This window comes from Myxocyprinus asiaticus, chromosome 20 (genome assembly GCF_019703515.2).
Source record: "Myxocyprinus asiaticus isolate MX2 ecotype Aquarium Trade chromosome 20, UBuf_Myxa_2, whole genome shotgun sequence".
Lineage (NCBI taxonomy): Eukaryota > Metazoa > Chordata > Actinopteri > Cypriniformes > Catostomidae > Myxocyprinus > Myxocyprinus asiaticus.
This window is the reverse complement of record NC_059363.1, coordinates 15,841,338-15,862,855: the sequence shown is the minus strand read 5'-3', so window position 1 is coordinate 15,862,855 and position 21,518 is coordinate 15,841,338. Positions and strand designations below refer to the sequence as shown.

At 39.8% G+C, this 21,518-nt stretch overlaps 1 protein-coding gene across 8 annotated transcripts in view; it reads right to left on the bottom strand.

The window, feature by feature from the left end:
* Positions 1-21,518, bottom strand: part of birc6 (baculoviral IAP repeat containing 6) — a 149,578-nt gene that overhangs the window by 7,554 nt on the left and 120,506 nt on the right. For all 8 annotated transcript variants that reach the window (XM_051646496.1, XM_051646497.1, XM_051646502.1 and 5 more), the window contains exons 66-71: positions 18,236-18,452; positions 14,069-14,214; positions 4,804-4,914; positions 3,806-4,023; positions 571-732; positions 361-438 (exon numbers count right to left, since the gene is read on the bottom strand). In XM_051646496.1, the coding sequence (XP_051502456.1) occupies positions 361-438; positions 571-732; positions 3,806-4,023; positions 4,804-4,914; positions 14,069-14,214; positions 18,236-18,452 (932 nt within the window). The remainder of the gene's footprint in view (positions 1-360; positions 439-570; positions 733-3,805; positions 4,024-4,803; positions 4,915-14,068; positions 14,215-18,235; positions 18,453-21,518) is intronic.

Here is a 21,518-nt window from a genome sequence, read left to right as displayed (position 1 = left end):
GAGAGAGAGATTGGGTTGAGATGGGGAAGATAATTACTGCAGGGAAATCAGGATGGGAATGTTGCAAATGCCTGATGGTGTGTGTGCGTATGCGTCAATATATGACTAAATATTCTCTGAAAAGGACAAAAATAATTTAATTTATTTGTATAGCACTTTCACAATACAAGTTGCTCCAAAAAGCAACAATGTCATCCAGAATTAGAGGTGATATGTTCCAGCTTTAATCAAATTAGCTGCTTTAAATATAATGGACATTTCTGCAAAACCTTAATTGACTAATAAGCATAAACAGAGGAGAAAAGGAACACTGAGAGGCTTCATTAAAGAGAAACCACAGAAAGACAGAACTGTTCTCACCTGTAAAAAGCTAGAAGTCTGAGGATTCCATTTCTCCTCGGGACGACCGTGCCAGGTGTTCAGGATACTTAAACACACCTGGGCGTCACAGACGGGATGAAAGTAGGTACAGAGAGATTAGAATAAAAGAGCCAGAAGAAAAAAAGCAAACAATATAAAAATGATCTAACCAAACAGTTATCCAAAGTCAAAAAAGGAAGTCACGCTCACCTTGCCATCATTGTAGAGGTTTGGATTGAAGCGGACGCTGTGGCCACCTGTGGTCTCCAGATTAACCAGAGGAGGGGAGTTTGGGTAATCTTGAGGGAAGTAGACGTCAAATTCAAAACAGCCATTGGCATATGGTGTGTCTGCAGGACCAGTTATCAATACCTGAAACAACAAGAGAGGAAATATACATTAAAACACAGCAACCGACCAATAACAAGATAAATAATCTTCAGCTGTACATGAAAACATCATATTGAAGAGCAGAGACAGAAGAACAGGAAATTGGAGAAAGATGAGGATGTTTTACTGATACAACTTCTGGGATGGCATTTTGGCCATTTTATCTACCTGAGTGCTCAACAGATGTGCGTAATGACTAATTTCACTGATGTTTAAATGTACAGTTTGGAGTCGACTACTCTAAAAAGGAACCCTCATAAAAGTCAAAAACGTGTGTTTATGCGACCCACTTAAAATACTTAATCTATTCCAACAGCCAAATCCGATAGTAAATTCTGCTGAAAAGGGGCATATATCTGCGACGTGCTTGCCTTGCATTATGATCATTGTACATTAAATATAGAACATGACACGCATTCACTGAATCAACGTTAGCAAATACAGGCATATTTACTGAAAACAATTGAATGAATAGTGCATGACCAATAGAGCAAACCTTACAGCCTGTTCTAAACAGAATTCACCAAGTAAAAGCTTAACATATTAAAACAATCAGGACATTGTTGAAAATAATAAACAGGTAAGCCAAATCTATGAGAAAGAAAAAAAAAAAAATGCGCTGAAAGTTGCACGTATTTCATGATGTGCATTCTGATCTAATAAGACAGCTGTTTGGTTATGAGAACATTAACCAACAACAGTGACAATGCCATTTTTTTATAGACAGGATAGAAATAAAAATAATATGCTTGTGAAAAATGTACAATAAACCTAATTTTCATTTGTGTACATTTTAGAGGTTGTACAGACCATTCGACAATAATGTAGTCAACACTGGCAGCATTGAGCCAACAAGTCACTTTCTACGTGATTCACAGAATGCGTCCGTAGGTAATTAAGTGGTTGGCGGATTTCATATTAGGCTCATTCGTATTAATGAGAAAACTCTACATGATTTGTCAGGTTTAGGGGTTGGGTTATCTGATCAATCAGGTAGTGTTCTCCAGATGACTATATTACTGAATCGTCCAATCAGATATTGCCCTGCCATCCTATGCTTCAAAAACTTGCCAGTGGGTGTGGAGGCCGGAGGCTCTGCATTGAAAGAGCGAAATGAGTCAAATGTACTTTGATAAAGATGACACAAATGCTACAGTAACTTCCAATATATGCAAAGTGGCCTTCAAATATAACAGAAATACTAGTGCTATGCAAAGTCATTTAAAAAAAAAAAAACATATGTCCAGCACAACTTTGTGTGTTGGGAAATCATCCCCTTGAACATTATTGGATGTTGCCTCATGTTTTGATGTTTGACTTTGATCAGTGCCTCACACTGTAAGACTTTTTTTTTTTTTTTTTCAGCCTCCTGCACCATGAACATCATATTTTTTTGAATGGCATGTCAAGTTGAAAATAGTACAACTTTTAAAAACTCTAATGACCCCTGCATTCTGCTCAGTTCAGCTGCACTCTGTCCAGCTGTTTTGGAAAAGAAGAACGCATTCTACAAGTACATAATCTAATATGCTCTAAACAAAGTGTTTAGTGCTGTTGCGGTCTTTAAAATAAATAAATAAATAAATGTGCGCAAATTACTGCCTGATGAATTCAACCGCAAGGTACCACCAAAAATGACGCCCTAACAAATCACAAAATTAAAAATGAGTCACCTTTTCAGCACATTTGCATTTAGTTATCACTCGGTTCTGTATGTGGGTAAAAATATTTTGAAATAAAAAAAAAAAATTAAAAAAATAACGCAATTACTGTTATAACAAATTCACGCAATTATTGTTTTCACGACCGATTATTGCTGTCACTTCCAAGTACTTGTGCCCATCCCAACTGTTTTCCCTTCCCACAGAGAGAGAGCGGTAATGGCATCCAGTGAAGCTACAGTTTCTCTCCACTGCAGGCGGTGAAGCTGCACTCAGGCGTTAAGACTGTTTTGACATGACCATTCAAACATAACACTACACACAGACACAGACACTAAACACAGACACAGACACACAGACACACAGCTGTGCTCATACACAGACATAGGTTAAATCTGGAAAGCTCAGTTTACTATTAATGCTCATTAAGATTGTATGAAGTGTGCAGAAGCTGATAATGGAGGAACATGAGAGAGCTGTTGACTTGCTGTTAGGGGTCAGTGTAAGCAGACGGTGCAGTGAATGTGCACTCTGACTGAGGCTCTGCCTGTGGTCTGGCCTGTACGAGACGCAAAGCTGAGGCCAGACACACTGACATTTACACACTCTGAGAGGCGTGCGGGTCAAAGGCAGCTCTCAAATGTCATTAGGAAGAGTGTGACCACTCGTATGTCTGGGTTTATGTGTTAAAAACCACTGGAGAGTAAGAGTGTTTGAGTTTTGCTGCAGTTGTTTGTCATGACAGTTTAAACAACAGTGTATGAATCAGCTATGTCCTGCTTTCATAATTAGCCATAAGAAGCCTGATCCATTTTAGCGAATCAGTTTATTCAGATGGTTAATTTCAATGAATGGATTAAAAACATTATTCACTGATTAATTTTGAGTTATCACTCGAATACAACATTTTAGTTACTGATCCTTAGAATGGTTTTCAATATAATTATATAAATTGTCAAATTTGAAAGGTTCATTTTGACAAAGTGAATCACTTAAGTCCTGCTTTCATAATTAGCCCTGAGAAATCTGATTCTAGTGAATCAGCTTGTTCAGATGATTTCAATGAATGTATTAAAAATAATTCACTGATTCATTTTGAGTTATCACTCAAGTACAACATTTTAGTTAATTACTGATCCTTATCACTATGTTTTCAATTTAGTTTAGATTTTGTCACATTTTGCATTATAATTTCACCTCATAGCTACACAGGCCATTGATTTATAAACACTTTGTGTATTAGTTTGACCAAATCATCAAAAAGAACTGGTTTGAAAGTACCAGAAAGTATCAGAACACCAGAGACACATTCTGGTCCAAAATACAGGTGCATCTCAATAAATTAGAATGTCTAATTAATTCTTTATTTAAATATGGAAGGTGTTTGCTTATACCTTCATGATGTCAAGACGTTCCTCATCGCACCGGACAAACACGCTTGAGGATGAGGAAAGAGGGAGCGATGTGGAGAGTGTGACAGCCTCTTGCGCTAATCGCCGGGCGCGGGCAGCACTGTTGGCATCGCTGGCGTTCTTTACCTGTGACAGGTAATGGTAGTTCACCTTAAACACCAGCTTAGAGTCCTCGTCCTCGCACACCATCTCAAACGTGTCTGTTGGGAGAGACCGTACAAACATGTACTTTGTTCACTCTGGTCATTATAAAGTACAATCAGCCTGTGTATGTTAACTCTACTAACATCAGGTCCGCTTAAAAACACCACATCAGTTTTTCAAGTCCTCCAGAAACAGCTGTACTGTATATTCCTGAAGAGATCTGGATAAATCCATTTGGCAGAACAAAACCCTCGTCATCAATCAGAACAGTGGATTGATGTAGTCAAGAGGCAAGGTGGTATGTGTGTGTATCAAGTAACAGTAATTGAATGGGCAGAGATTAGCAATATATTGTCCAGGTCAATAAATAAGATGATTTTTTTAATTTTTACCCTTTTGACATTTTCGGAATCAGTCTATAAGTGTGACTACATGGTTGATTACCAGAAGTGGAATAGCTAATTTAAACTACATAGCTTCCATAATATTCAACAAAACTCTCTCTACTGAGCACTTTTTTGAGTAAATATCGATACAATAAATATTTGTTTAATTTGAGCAATATCAATATTACATTGCTTATCGGCAGGCCCAGATTGAATCCGTGGCCGCAGAGATTGAGAAATGTTGAGAATTTCAGCTACAAATAAGAGTGTAGCACTCTCTGATTATATGGAGATTCTTCCCCAAATCAGTGCAGAAAGAGAGAAAAAAGTCTGCAAATTCTGTCTGGGCCTGGACATTGGCCAAACTGCTCTCAAGAAATCTGTATCTGTAATTGATAAACCTATATACAGCAGGTTGCCAACAATCAGAACATGTTGTGCAAGACTCACCAAACTGTAGTTTCTTCATTGCTGCCGTGTATTTCTCCTCCATTGAGCGCAAGATGGACAGCGGTTTGGGCCTTGCTGCTGCTTTCTTTGAGCTCTCGGCCATCTTTCTCTCTGAGAAACAGAAGACACATGTTTCACAGTAGCCTGAGGGAGTGTTTGAATAGGACACATCTTCAATCCTCTCATCTCTGTACAACAAATATCCCTGTATGAGACACTCAAGTCACCTGGATGAATGTTTGTTGTTCTGCTGACAGCGGTACAAAGAACATAGGGCTTGAAAAAACATTAAGCCAAATGCGTCTCGTACAACCAGCCATATAGGGATGGGAATCTCAAGAATTTGACTGATTCCAGTTCCTCATTGATTCCAATAATGATTCTTTACTTACTTTAGAGCTGTTAGATTGAGGAATTCAAGATATATAAGAGTCGTTTGACTCATTCCTTAAAAAGAACCATCTCACAAAAGCCATTTGCTTATGAATCAGACAAGGATGTTCTTAATTGGTCAGACATTAGCAGAAAAAAAGTGTGGTGTTCCATCCAAATTGGTGAAGAATGCATAAATTCAAGAACAGTTAATAGACCCGAACATTATGAAAATAATTTGGATCTAGATTAGTTAATAAAAAGAAATGATCTGAATAAGAACCGGTTCTCGATTTCCAACCCTACTTCCACATCATTGTGACATGAGAATTAAAGATTCCCAATGAGACGTGGTTGAAGGCTAATTCGTTACTTTGATAAATGACGAGAAGCATGAAATGTCATGTAACACAAATGAGTTGCTGCATTCCTGTTCTCCAGTTTAGATTACTATCCAGAGACCGTCAGACAAATGACAATGACACCAGCAGACCATCTCCACTCCAGTGAGACATTAGACCTGCAGATGGAGGCCGTTAGCACTACAACACAATTGACTATATTTAGGAGCTTTATGGTATTTCTGACCATTACGCTTATCTGCAGTGGTTGCAGAATCATGTCCCTCCCTTTAGACACATGCACCGCATCGGCCAATCAAATGACCTGTGCGTTTTATAACTGGTAACGGCTACGCTTTGGCTATGAGTCACATAAAATCTTTCTGACATCGATAGCTCCATTTACTCTCACCTCTGTCGTCACATTAGTGCACATATTGATAGCAGTGGAACATTCCAGCTCAATACTTAACTACGGGAACTGCTTTTGACCAATCAGACACCCTGTCTAGGCTGTCTCTTGCACAAAAAAAAAAAAAAAAAAAAAAAAAAAAAAAGACGGAGTATTAATTAAGTAGTTAAACAGGGTGGTAGGTTTAATGTCTCACTGCTCCTAACATATGGATTTTCCTTATGGATAGTGACAGCAGCATCGATACACCTCACCACGTTTAACGCCCTCTTCATTCACTCATATCCGAGAGTGAGAGGGTGAGATACCAAAGGGAGGGTGACAGAGTTATTATATGCAGAACTGATGTATTGATGTGGTTGCATTCATAATGCAGGAGATTTCCAAAAAGATTTTTGTCACTTTCCACAAATAGGGTAAAAAAAAAAAAAAAAAAAAGGCCTTGAGATATATATATATATATATATACACACACATACATACATACACACACACACACACACAAGAGGATATTAAAATTGTGGTTATTGGAGGGTTATTTTTTTCCAAATTCAATATTAAACAGTTTAATTAAATTTCAACATCAAAATAGTGTCTAATCAAATTAATCTGTTAAAACTTTAATCAAATGAAAATAGAATTTTTTAATTAATAAAACTTTTCAACATAACATTGCATTCAAATTAAGTGCTTTTCTACAAAATCCTCACAGCACAATCCGAAAAGTGCTGCACAACAGAACATCACAGATGTGAGATTTTGCTTTAATTATTATTTAATTGGTTCAACACTGCCTTTAAGGTGCCGACAGCTCAAGCTCGCCATTGCTATACAACGCCAGAACAACACTTCCGCCAGCATCCTACTTCACAGCCTCTGAGCCCTCAGAAGTCCCGTGCTGCTGACGATGCTAGAGGTTTTCAACCTCATCATCGGCAGTTGCCAGGGTGACCACCCCCCCGCCACTAAAAGTCACACCCATAAAGCCTGAGGTGCTTGGGCCGGCGGTCGATCATTTTTCAATGCAACACCTACAATACTGGAGGAGCACAACAGTAGATCCCTGGGTTGACTACCCTGAGCAGGGGGTAAGCTTTACTGTTTCGATGCCGACCCCCCAAGTTCTCGAGGACTGTCCCTACAGTGGTCATGGATGCAGTTCGTTCAGTGGCTCTCTCTCAGGAAATTCGTTTTCTGTTGGAGAAGGGAGCCATAGAAAAGGTTCATCCCCTCTTTCAAAGGGAGGGTTTTTATTGAACTTATTTTCTAGTTTCAAAAAAGGATGGTGGTTTTGGTCCAATTCTCAATTTAAGACATCTAAACTTGTTCCTGAAAACTCTGCCTTTTTGAATGTTACATGCAGCCGATGTTCTTTGGCCTGTTATGAAGGAGGATTGGTTTATGAGCATCGACTTGAAGGATGCATACTTTCATGTTCCGATTGCACCTTAGCACAGGAAGTTTCTTCAGTTCAGTTTCGAAAACCAAGCTTACCAATTCAAGGTCCTACCATTCGGTCTGTCTCTGGCCCCTCATGTTTTCATCAGGTGCATGAGTGCAGCTCCATATCCTCTATGGTCCAGAGGAATGTGGATCCTTCCTTATTAGGACGACTGGCTGCTTTGTGCCCCCACAAGACATCAAGCTGTTCGTGACACCAGACTGCTTTTAGAGCATGTGCAGAAACTGGGTCTCGCTGCAAACGAGACAAAAAGTTGCCTGATTCCGATGCAATCGGTTACTTTCATTGGGATGACTCTGGACTCTCGTGTCTGCCACTCTGTCACATGCTCGGGCAGACAATATTCTCCAGCTCCTTGCTTGTTTCCGGATGGGAACGTTGTTGCTATACAGAGTGTTACCACAGCTTATGGGGATGCTGACTGCCACCACTTCTTTTTCTATTGGTTTCTCATACTTCTGAGACTATTGGTGCGCAGACCGTGGCACCTTCCACTACAGAAGGATCAACTATTGCAGATGGATGGCAGCTTTGGGTTTGGCCTCTGGGTCCAATCCTCTTCTAACTGATTGTGAACCTGCTGTTGTTCATACTATTGCTAGTGCAAGGGCTGCACCCACATGTCAGCTCTATGCTGCACATTGGAATTTTTTCTCTTCATGGTCAGAATCAGAATGAGCTTTATTGCAAAGTATGCTTACACATACAAGGAATTTGCCTTGGTGCAGAACCTTCCAGTGCACAAACAATACAGCAACAAGACAGAGATAATAATAAAAAAAAAATATTAGTGAATAGAAAATAAAGTATATATAGAATTACACAATAGGACTATATATATATATATATATATATATATATATATATATATATATATATATATATATATATATATATGTACAATATGCAAATACAAATCTGTTATATACAGAAGCAAGGAAATGTAATGGAAGAAGAGGTAGGTATGTTGGATAACCATAAACAGACTAAGCTGTGTACTGCACATTAATTATTGCTCAATGGGGCAGATTTAATTGTTCATGAGATAGATAGCCTGAGGGAAAAAACTGTTCTTGTGCCTGACGGTTCAGGTTCTCAGAGCTCTGTAGCGCCTGCCAGAAGGCAACAGTTCAAAAAGGTAGTGGGCTGGGTGAGTGGGGTCCAGAGTGATTTTTCCAGCCCTTTTCCTCACTCTGGAAGTGTACAGTTCTTGAAGGGAGGGCAGGGGGCAACCAATAATCCTCTCAGCATTCCGAACTGTCCTTTGTAGTCTTCTGATATCCAATTTCGTAGCCACACCAAACCAGACAGTTACTGAAGTGCAGAGGACAGACTCAATGACTGCTGAGTAGAACTGTATCAGCAGCGCATGTGGCAGGTTGAACTTCCTCAGCTGGCAAAAGTAGAACAACCTCTGCTGGGCCTTTTTCATAATGGAGTCAATGTGGGTCTCCCACTTCAGGTCCTGTGACATGGTAGTGCCCAGGAACCTGAATGACTCCACTGCTGCCACAGTGACATTTAGGATGGTGGGGGGGGCAATGTTGGGGTGTTCCTCCTAAAGTAGCTGCAATCATCTCCACCGTTTTGAGCGTGTTCAGTGTTGTTTTGACTGCACCAGTGAGACAGCCGTTCAAACTCCCTTCTGTATAGAAATTCATCGTCATCTTGGATGAGGCCGATGATAATAGTGTCATCTGCAAACTTCAGAAGCTTGACAGAGGGGTCCTTGGCGGTGCAGTCTTTTGTATACAGGGAGAAGAGTAGTGGGGAAAGCACACATCCCTTTGGCTGGTGCTGACTGTACAGGTGCTGGAAGTGAATTTTCCCAGTCTCACTAGCTGCTGCCTGTCCGTCAGAAAGCTGGTGATCCACTGACAGACAGACGTGGGAACAGAGAGTTGGTGTAAATTAGTCTGGAGAATAGCTGGGATGATGCTGTAGAAAGCCGAACTGAAGTCCACAAAAAGGATCCTTGCATATGTCCCTGGTCTGTCCAGATGTTGCAGGATATGATGCAATCATGTTGACACATCCTCCACAGACCGGTTTGCTCGATAAGCAAATTGAAGGGGATCTAGAAAGGGTCCAGTGATGTCCTTCAGGTGGGCCAACACCAGTCTCTCAAATTATTTCATGACCACAGACATCAAGGCGACGTGTCTGTAGTCATTAATCCTGTGATTTTGGGTTTCTTTGGGACAGGAATGATGATTGAGCATTTGAAGCAGAATGGGACTTCACACTGCTCCAGTGATCTATTGAAGATCAGTGTGAAGATGGGGGCCTGTTGGTTAGCACAGGATTTAAGACAAGGGGTGAAATGCCATCTGGGCCCTGTGCTTTCCTTGTCTTTTGTTTTCAGAAGTGATGACACACCTCTTCACAGATCTTAAGTGCAGGCTGAGTAGCGGGGGGGGTTGCAGGAGGTGTTGGTGTTTGTGTGAAGTGAAGGTCAGAGCGGGTGTGGGGTGTGAGACTGGGACTTTCAAATCTACAGTAAAACACATTTAAGTCGTCAGCCAGTTGTTTGTTCCCTACAGTGTTGGGGGCAGGAGTCCTGTAGTTCATAAGTTGTTTCAGGCCAATCCACACTGGTGCAGGGTCATTAGCTGAAAACTTGTTTTTCAGAATAGTTTCTTTTAGCCACTCTGATTTCCTTATTCAGTGTGTTCCTGGGCTGATTATTTAAGACCTTATCCCCACCTCTGCAAGCATCCTCTTTGGCCTGATGAAGTTCTGCTGTAAACCATGGTTTGTCATTGTTGTATGTTAAATAAGTCCTAGTAGGAATGCACATATCCTCACAGAAACTGACATATGATGTAATAGTATCTGTGAGCTCATCCAGATTGGTGTCTGCAGCTTCAAAAACACTCCAGTCAGTGCAGTCACAGCATGCTTGTAATTTCAGCTCTGCTTCATTGGTCCATCTATTTACAGTCCTTATTACAGGTTTAGCAGATTTTAGATTCTGCCTGTAGGTTGGAAGATGAACCAGACAATGATCAGAGAGTCCGAAATCTGCTCTAGGGACAGAGCGATATGCATCCTTTATTGTTGTGTAGCAATGATCCAGTATATTTATGTCTCTGGTTGGGCACGTAATGTGCTGTTTGTATTTGGGAAGTTCACGTGTGAGGATTGCTTGTTAAAATCCCCAAGAATAATAATAACTGAGTCCGGGTATTATTGTTCCGTGTCTGTGATTTGATCAGTCAGCTTCTGCAGCACTCACGCACACGTGGCGGGATATAAACACACCAGAATAAACAAAGAAAACTCCTGCGGCAAGTAGAAAGGCTTACAGTTAATAAAGAGCGCTTCCAAATTAGGACAGCACATCTTCTTTAACATTGTTACATCTGTACACCAACTTTCATTGATGTAAAAGCATGTTCCACCGCCTCTCGTTTTTCCCATTAAGCCCACGATTCGATCCGCTCGGAACAGCTAAAAGCCCGGCAGATGTAACGCACTGTCCAGAATGGCTTCTCTCAGCCAGGTTTCTGTGAAGCACAAGGCAGCAGAGATTGAAAAGACCTTGTTTGTACGGGTGAGATGTAGTTCGTCCGTTTTGTTAGGAAGAGAGCGGAGATTCACTAGATGAATACTTGGCAGGGCTGTTCAAAAGCCGCGCCAATGGAGCTTGACCAGTGCACCGGCACATCTCCCTCACCTGCATCTCTTGAACAGCACAGCTGCGACTCTGACTAAAATCTCCAGCAAAGCGTCAACTAGTGCTTAAGCACCACCTCTGGTGGTCATCCGGAATTCACAGAACCACAGTTACCTACGTAACTAGCGTTCATAGGGCAATCTCTCTCTCTGAGAATACACTCTGAATGAGACAGGCTGCAGCATTTAGCTGGCATGATAACGGCAGCAGATTTCGATTCTTGGTGGAATGGAGTTACATCTTAAACCATTAGCAAAACAGATTATGTTCAGTCTTTGACAAATGAAACTGCTCGGTTAAGCAAACTCGCCATTTACAATTCCATGGAGAAAATGATCAGGCTTTATCAGTGTCTAAGAGCAGGGCTTCTCTGGTTGGGGTCTTTTTTTGAAGAGCCGTATTTCTTTGGCTTATTTTGTCAGGGAAACAGTCATTGTGTGTCCCCTGGGGCCCTCAAACAAGGACAAAATCTGTCTTCAGATACATACCATCCCTCTCCTGACTGACCACTATCCAGCACTGTCCGGCTTTCAAATCTATTTGTTCAAAATCTCAAAGCACATAAGAAATCATCTCCTACAGAGACACAGAAAATTACATTTTTTTTTTATTTATTTTTTTTAAAACAAAGGTTTTTAGTGAGAAATAAACTTAATGGATAAGACTATTAACATTAAACATTATTACAATATATAACGCAAACAGACCATTAATTAATGCACATTCAACAGTGGCCTCAAAAGTATTTAGACACTTAAATTACGCTGAACAAAATATCGAGGCAATTGGCATCTACAAACAAATTATGCCAGACCTTTTCTCAGAACTAACTTCACTTTTCTGAGTCATATTTGCAATTACTTTTAACAAAATGATCCATGAAGTTTTTTTAGTGGATGTAGGAAATCAGTTCCTTTCAAGTTCACACAAGTATCCAATCAGAGTAACCGTAGGTGTTGCTCATCACATTAACGATGGACAACAAGCTCTACTTAAAGGGATGGTTAACCCAAAAATGGAAATTCTCTCATTATTTACTAACCCTCTTGATATCCCCGGTGTCTATAACTTTCTTTCTGCACCAGAACATTGTCCGGTGATCCGATATTTGAAGCTCCTAAAAATCACAGATAGTCAGCATAAACGTCATCGATATGACTCCAGCGGTGAAATGAATGTCTTCTAAGGCGACACGATCACTTTTGCTGCAATCAATATTTAAGTAATTTGAACTCTAAATCTGCAGAACGGAAGCATGATTTAGAGTAGAGGTGTGAATCTTCACTGGCCTCACAATTCGATTAAGATTGAAAGGGTAACAATTTGATTATAAAACGATTCTCGATGCATCATGTCCTCCAATATTTTCATTTCAGTTCCTTCAAAATTTATTTTTTACTCTATTTTTCCCCCTTCAACTTTTTATTTAACAGCTGTTAAATCTGAACGAGTCACATAACATAAACTGGCTTTTTCCATTCAATATGAGCTGTGAACAAAACATGGAATATCCACAAGATTTAATAAACAGTTCTATAGTTTAGAAGAGTATCACAATTTTTCAGTTTCTTACTTTAGAACCTTACTTTAGAAAAAAATCTCTTAAAAGCACAAAAAAAAAAAAATATTGGTTCTCTGTCAAAACACACTGAATAGGCTACTAATTAATATGTCAACTTCAACAATATATATTTTTTTGTTTAAAGCATTGTTAATCATTTAATAGTATTTAATTATTACTTACATTTATTTAAATTTAAATTTATTATTTATTTGGTCCAGGATGAAAGATATATCTCTATGAGAGTGCAGATGTCTGCTTCTCCTCTCCTCACCTGCACAGGTAATGGTAGCGGTTTAAATAGTGCGGTTGTTGCTTCAGAAATTTATCAAGCATCTCATATGCACTGTTCCATCTGTTTTCTCTGTGAGCAGAATATCGCACGACCCTGTCGCAAACGCTACGATGGATTTCAAACACTTATCAGCAAGTGTGTGCACTGTCCTAACAAGCGAGTGATCGACAATAAGCAAAAGCCAATGAAATGGAGAGCGCGCAAGCGCAGAGAAAGGCATAAAAAAAAAAAAAATTATTAAATGAAAACATCACCCACATCTCTCGAATCTGCTGTGTTTTCCCCCGTTCTGTGCAAATCAGTGCAATAACGGGTGCATGCTCGTCTTTTGTGTTGTTGGCATGTTGTCACGAATAAACTCTCCTGTTGCTATGTGTGTGGGTTTGTGAAATAATTTCGGGATCGTAGTTTCATTCGGGCACAAATGGTCATGTGTTTGATAGACCTAGTCTGCAACCAGTCGTGTTTGTGCGGCTGACTTTAGTGTATATTTATAATGCGCTATATTATAAATATATATTTATCATTTTTTCCCAAAAATGATCTTGTTGCTTTAGAAGACAGCTGGAGGCGTATGGATGCCATTTATGCTGACTGTCTGTGATTTTTGGAGCTTCAAAAATTGGATCACCATTCACTTGCATTTTAAGGAACTACTGATCTGAGATATTTTTCTAATTTTCTTCAAATATTTTCTAGTGAAGAAAGTAAGTCACACACCTGGGATTTCATGAGGGTGAGTAAATAGTGAGAGCATTTTCATTTCTGGGTGAACTATCCCTTTAAGTTTGACAACTAGAAAGTAAATTATTATTATTATTTTTTTTAACAGTATATCTTCAGTTTATATTGTGTGCTTGTGCATCTTTCTTTAAAAAAAAACACTTAAGTGTGGCCTAAATGTTCAAATACTTTTTGGGGCCACTTTATATTTTCATATACATACATTTTTTTATGCACATTAACTCCTACTCTGGCACTGTATACTGTTCCACGACTTAATGAAATTATTATAAATGTTACTACTCCATGATTCTTCAATAAACTCTTCCAAACTTATTCTGAAATAATAATTAGACATAAAAATGTTTTAAAAAATCCCTAAAAAGACCCTATCATTTAATGTGATGTGGATGTTCTCACCATGGTTGGCCTGCCGTAGGTTGGTGGTGGCTGCATAAACAATCTCTGCAGTCTTTTGGATGTCAGGCACTAACAAGGTCAGGCCCTCTGGCTCAGGGTCAGATGTCTCTGTCTTCATCACTCCTTTACTTTTGTCTTTCTTTGACCTGAAATGGACAAAGAAAGGACAGCAGTCACGTATCTGTACACAAACTCACGCCATGAATTCTTAAAGCTAAATCAAGGGCCGATGTTCATGTTTGAATGTATCTAAAAAGCTGAAATGGTTTCATTGTCTCTTTAAAATGTGAATTACACACAATCAGTGTTGGATTGAACTGACCACAACAAGTGCTGAAAAACAGCATGCCCTCAAGGGCTCTCTACCTTTTATCTCCCCAACTCTGAAACAGACGCGCACACAGCTTGTCCTGAGGGGTGCTAGTCCACATTGAATACATCAAATGAGCAGTGGATAGTGGCTTGTCCTGGAGTTAACCATTAAAAACAACATCCAGCTGTCTTATGGCTAAGCACGCGCCCTCACATCATACATATTTCATTAAGCAGGAGGGAAGAAAATGAAATAGAGAGAGATGAAGGAAAGAAGGCGACATGAATGTCACAAACGTCCTTTACCTGTAGGTGTAGTAGAGGCAAGTAATTAAGACAGTCATGACGTTCAAGGCTACACTTTAACTAGGCCGAGCTTGTCCGTTTCCCACAGCCGTTCGCTATAAACCTTCCGCTACTGATAAAGGCCGAGCCATTATTATGCAGAGACCGCTAAAAACATCCTGATAACAAATCACAATATCACTATTCTCTAAATACTGATCTAGACCAAATCACTAAAACCTGATATATAAAACCTTAGATCTGATTGTCTGCAATGACCAAACCCCCCAGGAATATAAACCCTTTTAAACTTTGCTGTTTAATATGCCCCGCTGTTTGAGCAACAGACATGAGTGACACCTAAATGATCAGTTTTATGCTTTTCAGCTGGCGGATGATAAAGAAGGTGAAAAAAATCCAATAAATTTACCAGTACATTGAAAGTGGAACTGGAGCCATATTTAGGGACCAGAATTTCAGAGACTTGGAAGTTGCCTCTTTTGACTTGGGCCAATCAATATTTTAAAGACAGTTTTTTGTTTGCACCCGAAAGTTGATAACTACATCCACAATAGTGTCTCGAGAGTGGTGAATTTTAGGTCTGATTTCAGCTCAGATACACTGCATGGACAGTGCAGTGCTGAATTATGGACAGAAAGCCAGAAGATCAGGGCAGTGTGAAGGCCACTGGGAATTTGAAGCTTTGAGAGGGCAGGTGAAGAGCACCGACTGATCTAGCAGCCATTTGTAATGGTGGGTTCCTCCTCTAGTGAAACTCTGGGTTTGACTTATGGATACAGCACCAGGTAAAGAGGTGAGAGAGGTCAGGTAAAGCCACTGTTTTCCCAGGCAGATCAGAGATAGAGTGAGTGTCCATGGTGGACATTCATCCATTTGCAGTCACTCTGTCTGTCCACTTTCCCTTCCTGACCCCAACTCATGCCAATGTTATTGTTTCGGTATGGATGTTGTCACTCAAAACAAACAGAGGAATTTATAGTGCCACAAAGACAAAGTGTTTACAGTTTTAGAAAAACTTAACCAACAAATGGCTTCCCTACATATGTCTCTGCAAATTAAGAAATTAAAATATTTTAACAGAAAAAGTTACACCATTCAGCTTTAACTTTCACCACATCTGTCAATGGCGAGTGAACTGAGAAAATTTACCAGCCATGAATATTTCGACCATGAAAAATGTGACATTTTTTTCTATTTTTTTGTATTAAATATGAAGTAATGTTTATACACTCACCGAGCACTTTAGTAGGAACACTATGATCCTAATAAAGTACCCAATGTGGTCTTCTGCTGTTGTAGCCCATCCGCCTCAAGGTTCGACATGTTGTGCATTCTGAGATGCAATTCTGCTCAATACAATTGTACAGAAGGGTTATCGGAGTTACTGTAGCCTTTCTGTTAACTCGAACCAGTCTGGCCATTTTCCGTTGATCTCTCTCATCAACAAGGCATTTTTGTCCACAGAACTGCCGCTCACTTAATGTTTTTTGTTTTTGGCACCATTCTGAGTAATCTCTAGGGACTGTTGTGCATGAAAATCCCAGGAGATCAGCAGTTACAGAAATACTCAAACCAGCCCATCTGGCACCAACAATCATGCCACGGTCAAAATCACTGAGATCACATTTTTTCCCCATTTTGATGGTTGATGTGAACATTAACTGAAGCTCCTGACCCATATCTGCATGATTTTATGAATTGCACTGCTGCCACACAACTGGCTGATTAGATAATTGCATGAATAAGTAGGTGTACAGCTGTTCCTATATATATATATATATATATATATATATATATATATATATATATATATATATATATATATATATAAAGTGATGTGCACTGCGACTAATTTGACTGTCATTTAAACGGGAGTTTTGTAACCGACTAGTCTAAACAGAAACCACCCTTCAGAAAAAAAAAACAAAACAAAAAAAAAAAGTGTTTATGCGATCCATTTAAAATACTTCATCTATTCCAAAACCAATGCTAAATTCCACTGAAAAGGGGCATTTATCTGCGACGTGCTCGCCTTGAATTATGATCATTGTACTTTAAATATAGAACATGACACACATTCACTGAATCAATGTTAGCAAATATTTAACAGACATATTTATTGAAAACAATTGAATGAATAGTGCAGGATCAATGGAACAACCCTAACAGCCTGTTCTAAACTGAAATCACCAAGTAAAATTTACTTAACATATTAAAACAGTCAGGACATTGTTGAAAATAATTAACAGGTAGACTAAGCCAAATCTATGAGAGAGAAAAAAATGCGCTGAAAAGTTGCGCGTATTTCACGACGTGCAGTCGTGCATTAACCATTGATCTAATATGACAGCTGTTCGGTAAAGAACGTTAACAAATAACAGTTACGATGTAAAAATAAATAAATATAAAAAAAGCTATAGGATAGAAAAAACAGGCCTGTGATGTAGCCTGCAATAAACCTAATGTATTCTAAACATGACGTGCACACAGAATAAAAGATAGTTTAACACGTTAAGCAGTCGGCACCTTGTTGAAAATAGCCTTCTTAATCAGCAGATTATAAAAAATGGCATACCTATCCTAAAACAGTTATTTTCTAGGCTACTTACTCAAAAGCATACATTTTTGGATGAGCAAAATTAACACGTCAACATGGTCCGGTGAAAGATGGGACTCGACTCACCTGAGGTGGCAATCTTGCGCTTGAAAAAGACTGCTCAGCGGAAAAATAACGTACAAGCATGCACAGATGACACAAATGTGAAAACATCCTTAGGGACTTTCAAACATTTGGAAAGCCGATTCCCGCACCACCGAAGTGATTTCATAACTACTTTGCAGAGTTTGCTTGTCTAGCGAGAGGACATTTTCCTGCGCGCGCCACAAGTGAGAGAGGGAAGAAGCACGCGCAGCCTGAGGTGAAATTAAACTCTGTATCTTTATCTGTAGGGCAAATAATATTTGTATTATTAATTCTATTTAAAATATGTAACATTAATATGATAGTAATTTAAGCACAGCCTCTGTAAAAATATAAAGCCAAATGTAAATGTGTAAAAATGATGATCAGTTTAATGGGGGGAAATATTAACCGACTAGTAATTCCAGTGTCGACTAGCAGCATCAGAACCGTTTAGTCGACTAGTCTCGCACATCCCTAATATATATATATATATATATATATATATATATATATATATATATGTATATATATATATATGTATATATATATATATATATATATATATATATATATATATATATATATAACACACACACACACACACACACACACACACACACACATACACACAAGTAAACTTTCCACCGAGGAAAATGTTTTTTAGAAGATGCGCAAGTCGCATTTAGTAGACGGTTTGTATTTTATCTTTGATTTGAATCGCTTTTGACACTTACATCAGCAAAGGTCAAGCTTTCATGATTGAAACTATGTATTTTGTACCTCTTTGTTCGCCAATTTTTACTTTGTACTGATGCTAGACAAGTGTTCATTTTTGACCCTGTGTGTGTGTATCACAAAGAGCTCACCTGAGGCGGTTAGTGTAGGTGTCTACGCAGGTCTTCATCTTGGCCAGCAGCATGCCAACAGAGGTCTGACACTCTGTGCGTTCTTCATCCTCCTCTTCCTCAGCAGCATCTCCTGAGAGCGGCAGCAGTAGAGGGACCAGGCTGGTACAGGTGGAGATGGCCCGCAGCAGCTCCAACAGAGCACGATACAAGGGGACGTGACGCGCCATGTCCAAAACTGCAGGAGACAGAGAGAGAGAGACATTAGGCACCAAGACAGGATGCTTATAAAAGACAAAGTCGATTCCATCTCTTAAATGACGGAAGGACAAAAGGACAAATCCACACACACACGCGCACACACGCGCGCACGCACACGCACACACATTCACCCACAAATTCCAACCTGCAAGGTTAATGACATATTTAACAGATGTTTTTAGGGGCATCCATTGATTTACAGTATACAACAGTTTGAGTCCTTGCAGAGTAAAAGGAGATATCAAACAAGCTGATAGCGTGACTACAGATGTGCAAAACTACATATTTATAAAACTGATTAATCGGTGAGTTGCCTGAAACACTAGCGGACTAATCGGACTTAAGGAAACCCTGCATAATTAGGATTGCTTCAGGTTCACCTGATTTGAGACCCCTACATTTGAGACATTTTAAAAACCAGGTCTATTTTATACTTGACATACAGTCTGAAAAACGTCCATTTGAATGTATGATTGTAGCAGCGGTGCTTTACAGGGAAATAATTTAAAACTAAGTTTTCCAAAAGGGTTTTACCATGCAAACTGTAAGAAAAAACCCAGACAAACTAGTCGATCTCACTAGTCATCTAACTGGCTGTTGGACAACTAGTCAATAAGCCGACCATTGTGACCCATTACTAGTAGCGTCGCACAGCCTTGAACGTCAGCAATTTCAGGGTGGACAGACAATGAAACTTGTGTTAGAATAGTGAAATAGCACAGAGAAAGGTACTTTTCTTCTAAAGTTAGGAAAAAACAATTACCAATAACAAAGCAGTAACCAAGACAATATTCAGGTTTGGCCAAAACCCCATCACTCCCTTTCTGAATGTTTCAAGCTGCTGTGAAGACCAGCGATCTTAAGTATGAGGGATCTTTGTGTGTGTATTTCCTGTGTGGAAGAGAAGGAAAAGACGCAATAATCCTTTTGAGGCACCCTAGAGTTCTAAAGCCAGAACGAGGACAGTGAGAGAATAAAGGATGTGAGAGAGAGAGAGAGAGAGAGAGAGATTACTGAGGGTCTTCAAGCAGCACGGTATAATCAGGTTCTTATTATCAGTGTGCAATGACTGTAAAGAGCAGGGATCCTGTGTGTGAGAGTAACGTGTTTGGTTTCTGTTGTGTGTTTTCTTGCATAAAAGCACACTGTGTTTGCTTGCCAGGCTGTTTGGTGGTTGAGTGTGCTTGTGTAACTGGTGTGTGAAGTTTCAAAGTGTGTGTGTTTCTATGAAGAAAGAGGAATTTTAAAAGACTGAAGGAGCACTGTCAAAGGGTTTCAATTAAGTGTGCAGCTACTGCGAGGAAATGTTTCTTCTCAATGTCACTCTTCAGTTCAGACTGTTTCTCCTTCAATCTCATCTCATTTACAGACTAAGTGATTTACTGCACACCAGTTCTCATCTCTGCCCCTCTCTCTCCCTCATCAGATATTCAGCTCCATGCTGGATTGGGTGGATGATAAACAATGTTAGAGAGAGTAGAGAGGACACATACGTCAGCCCCCTGCCCTCCATCGCCATACACAGAAAGGAGGAGAGGAAGGAGGACATGAGGTTAGGAGAGGAGGAAGGAAGAGAGGAGACAAGACAGAAGCAGAGGAGTGGAGTGAAGAAAATAAAGGAGAGGAAAGGCACAGAAAGGAAGGAGAAGAAAAGGCCATAAAGGTGGAAAGAATGGTGAGGAGAGGAGAAGAGAAAAGGAAAGGAAAAAGAGATGACACAAGAAAGGAGGAGAGGAGGGGAGATGAGATGATAAAGGAGGTGAAGAAAGGAGACCAAACAGAAAGAGAGGGTAGGAGAGGAAAAATGATAGGAGAAAGTAAAAAAGGAGAGTTGAGAGGAGAAAGCTGGAGAGGCGAGGAGAAAGCTGGAGAAGAAATGAGAGGAGCAGAGAAAGCATGAGAGAAATGGAGAAGAGAGGAGAAAGCAGGAGAGAAGGGAAGGTTGAATGTATAGATTTAGCTAAAGAGTGTGGAGTGAGACAGGGCTGCAGTTTGGGAGTGGTGGTGGTGTAGTGGACTAAAGCACTGAACTGGTAAGCAAAAGGTTGTTGGTTCAATCCCCACAACTACCACCTTTGTGTCCTTGAGCAAGGCACTTAACTCCAGGTTGCTCCAGGGGGATTGTCCCTGTAATAACGGCACTGTAAGTCGCTTTGGATAAAAGCGTCTGCCAAATGCATAAATGTAAATGTAGTTTGAGTCCAACTCTGTTCAACTTTTACATTGAGTTAGCAGTGCTACTGGAACAATCTGCAACACCCGGTCTTACTCTAAATAATTCTGAAGTTAAATTTCTTCTCTATGCAGATGACCTGATGCTGCTTTCAGCTACTGCACAAGGGCTACAGCAGCACCAGGACCTGCTAGAGAACTACTGTCAGAGCTGGGCCCTGACAGTCAATTTGAGAAAAAAAAAAAAAAAAATACTAAAATTATGATCTTCCAGAAAAAAGCCAGATTACAGGAAACCAGATACAGATTCACTCTGGGAAACACCACAATAGAACACATCCTACACTACGACTACCTCAGTCTTAAAATCAGTGCTTCAGGGGGGTTTGGTCTAGCAGTGAATGCACTAAAAGAGAAAGCTAGAAGAGCATTCTATGCTATTAAGGGCAAATTTACCCAAATAGAGATTCCTGTAACAATTTGGAGTTAAATATTTGATAGTATTATTATGCCTATTGCTCTGTATGGATGTGAGGTTTGGGGTCCACTCTGTCTGGCAGATTACTCTAGATGGGACAAGCACCCCATAGAATCCCTGCATGCAGAATTCTGTAGACACATTCTAAGAGTTCATAGTAGAACACCTACTACTGCATTCCAGGCCGAACTAGGCAGATACCCCCTAATTATACATATTGAAAAACGATCCCTCAAATTCTGAACACACCTAAATTCAATTTCCCCTAACACACTGCAACATGAAGCCCTTAAAACCCAAGAGTTGAAGCCTAAAACCAGTCCCCTTTGTCAGCTGGCTCTGAAACTCACAAACCCACTAACAACTAACAAACACCAGTTTCAGACCAGCACT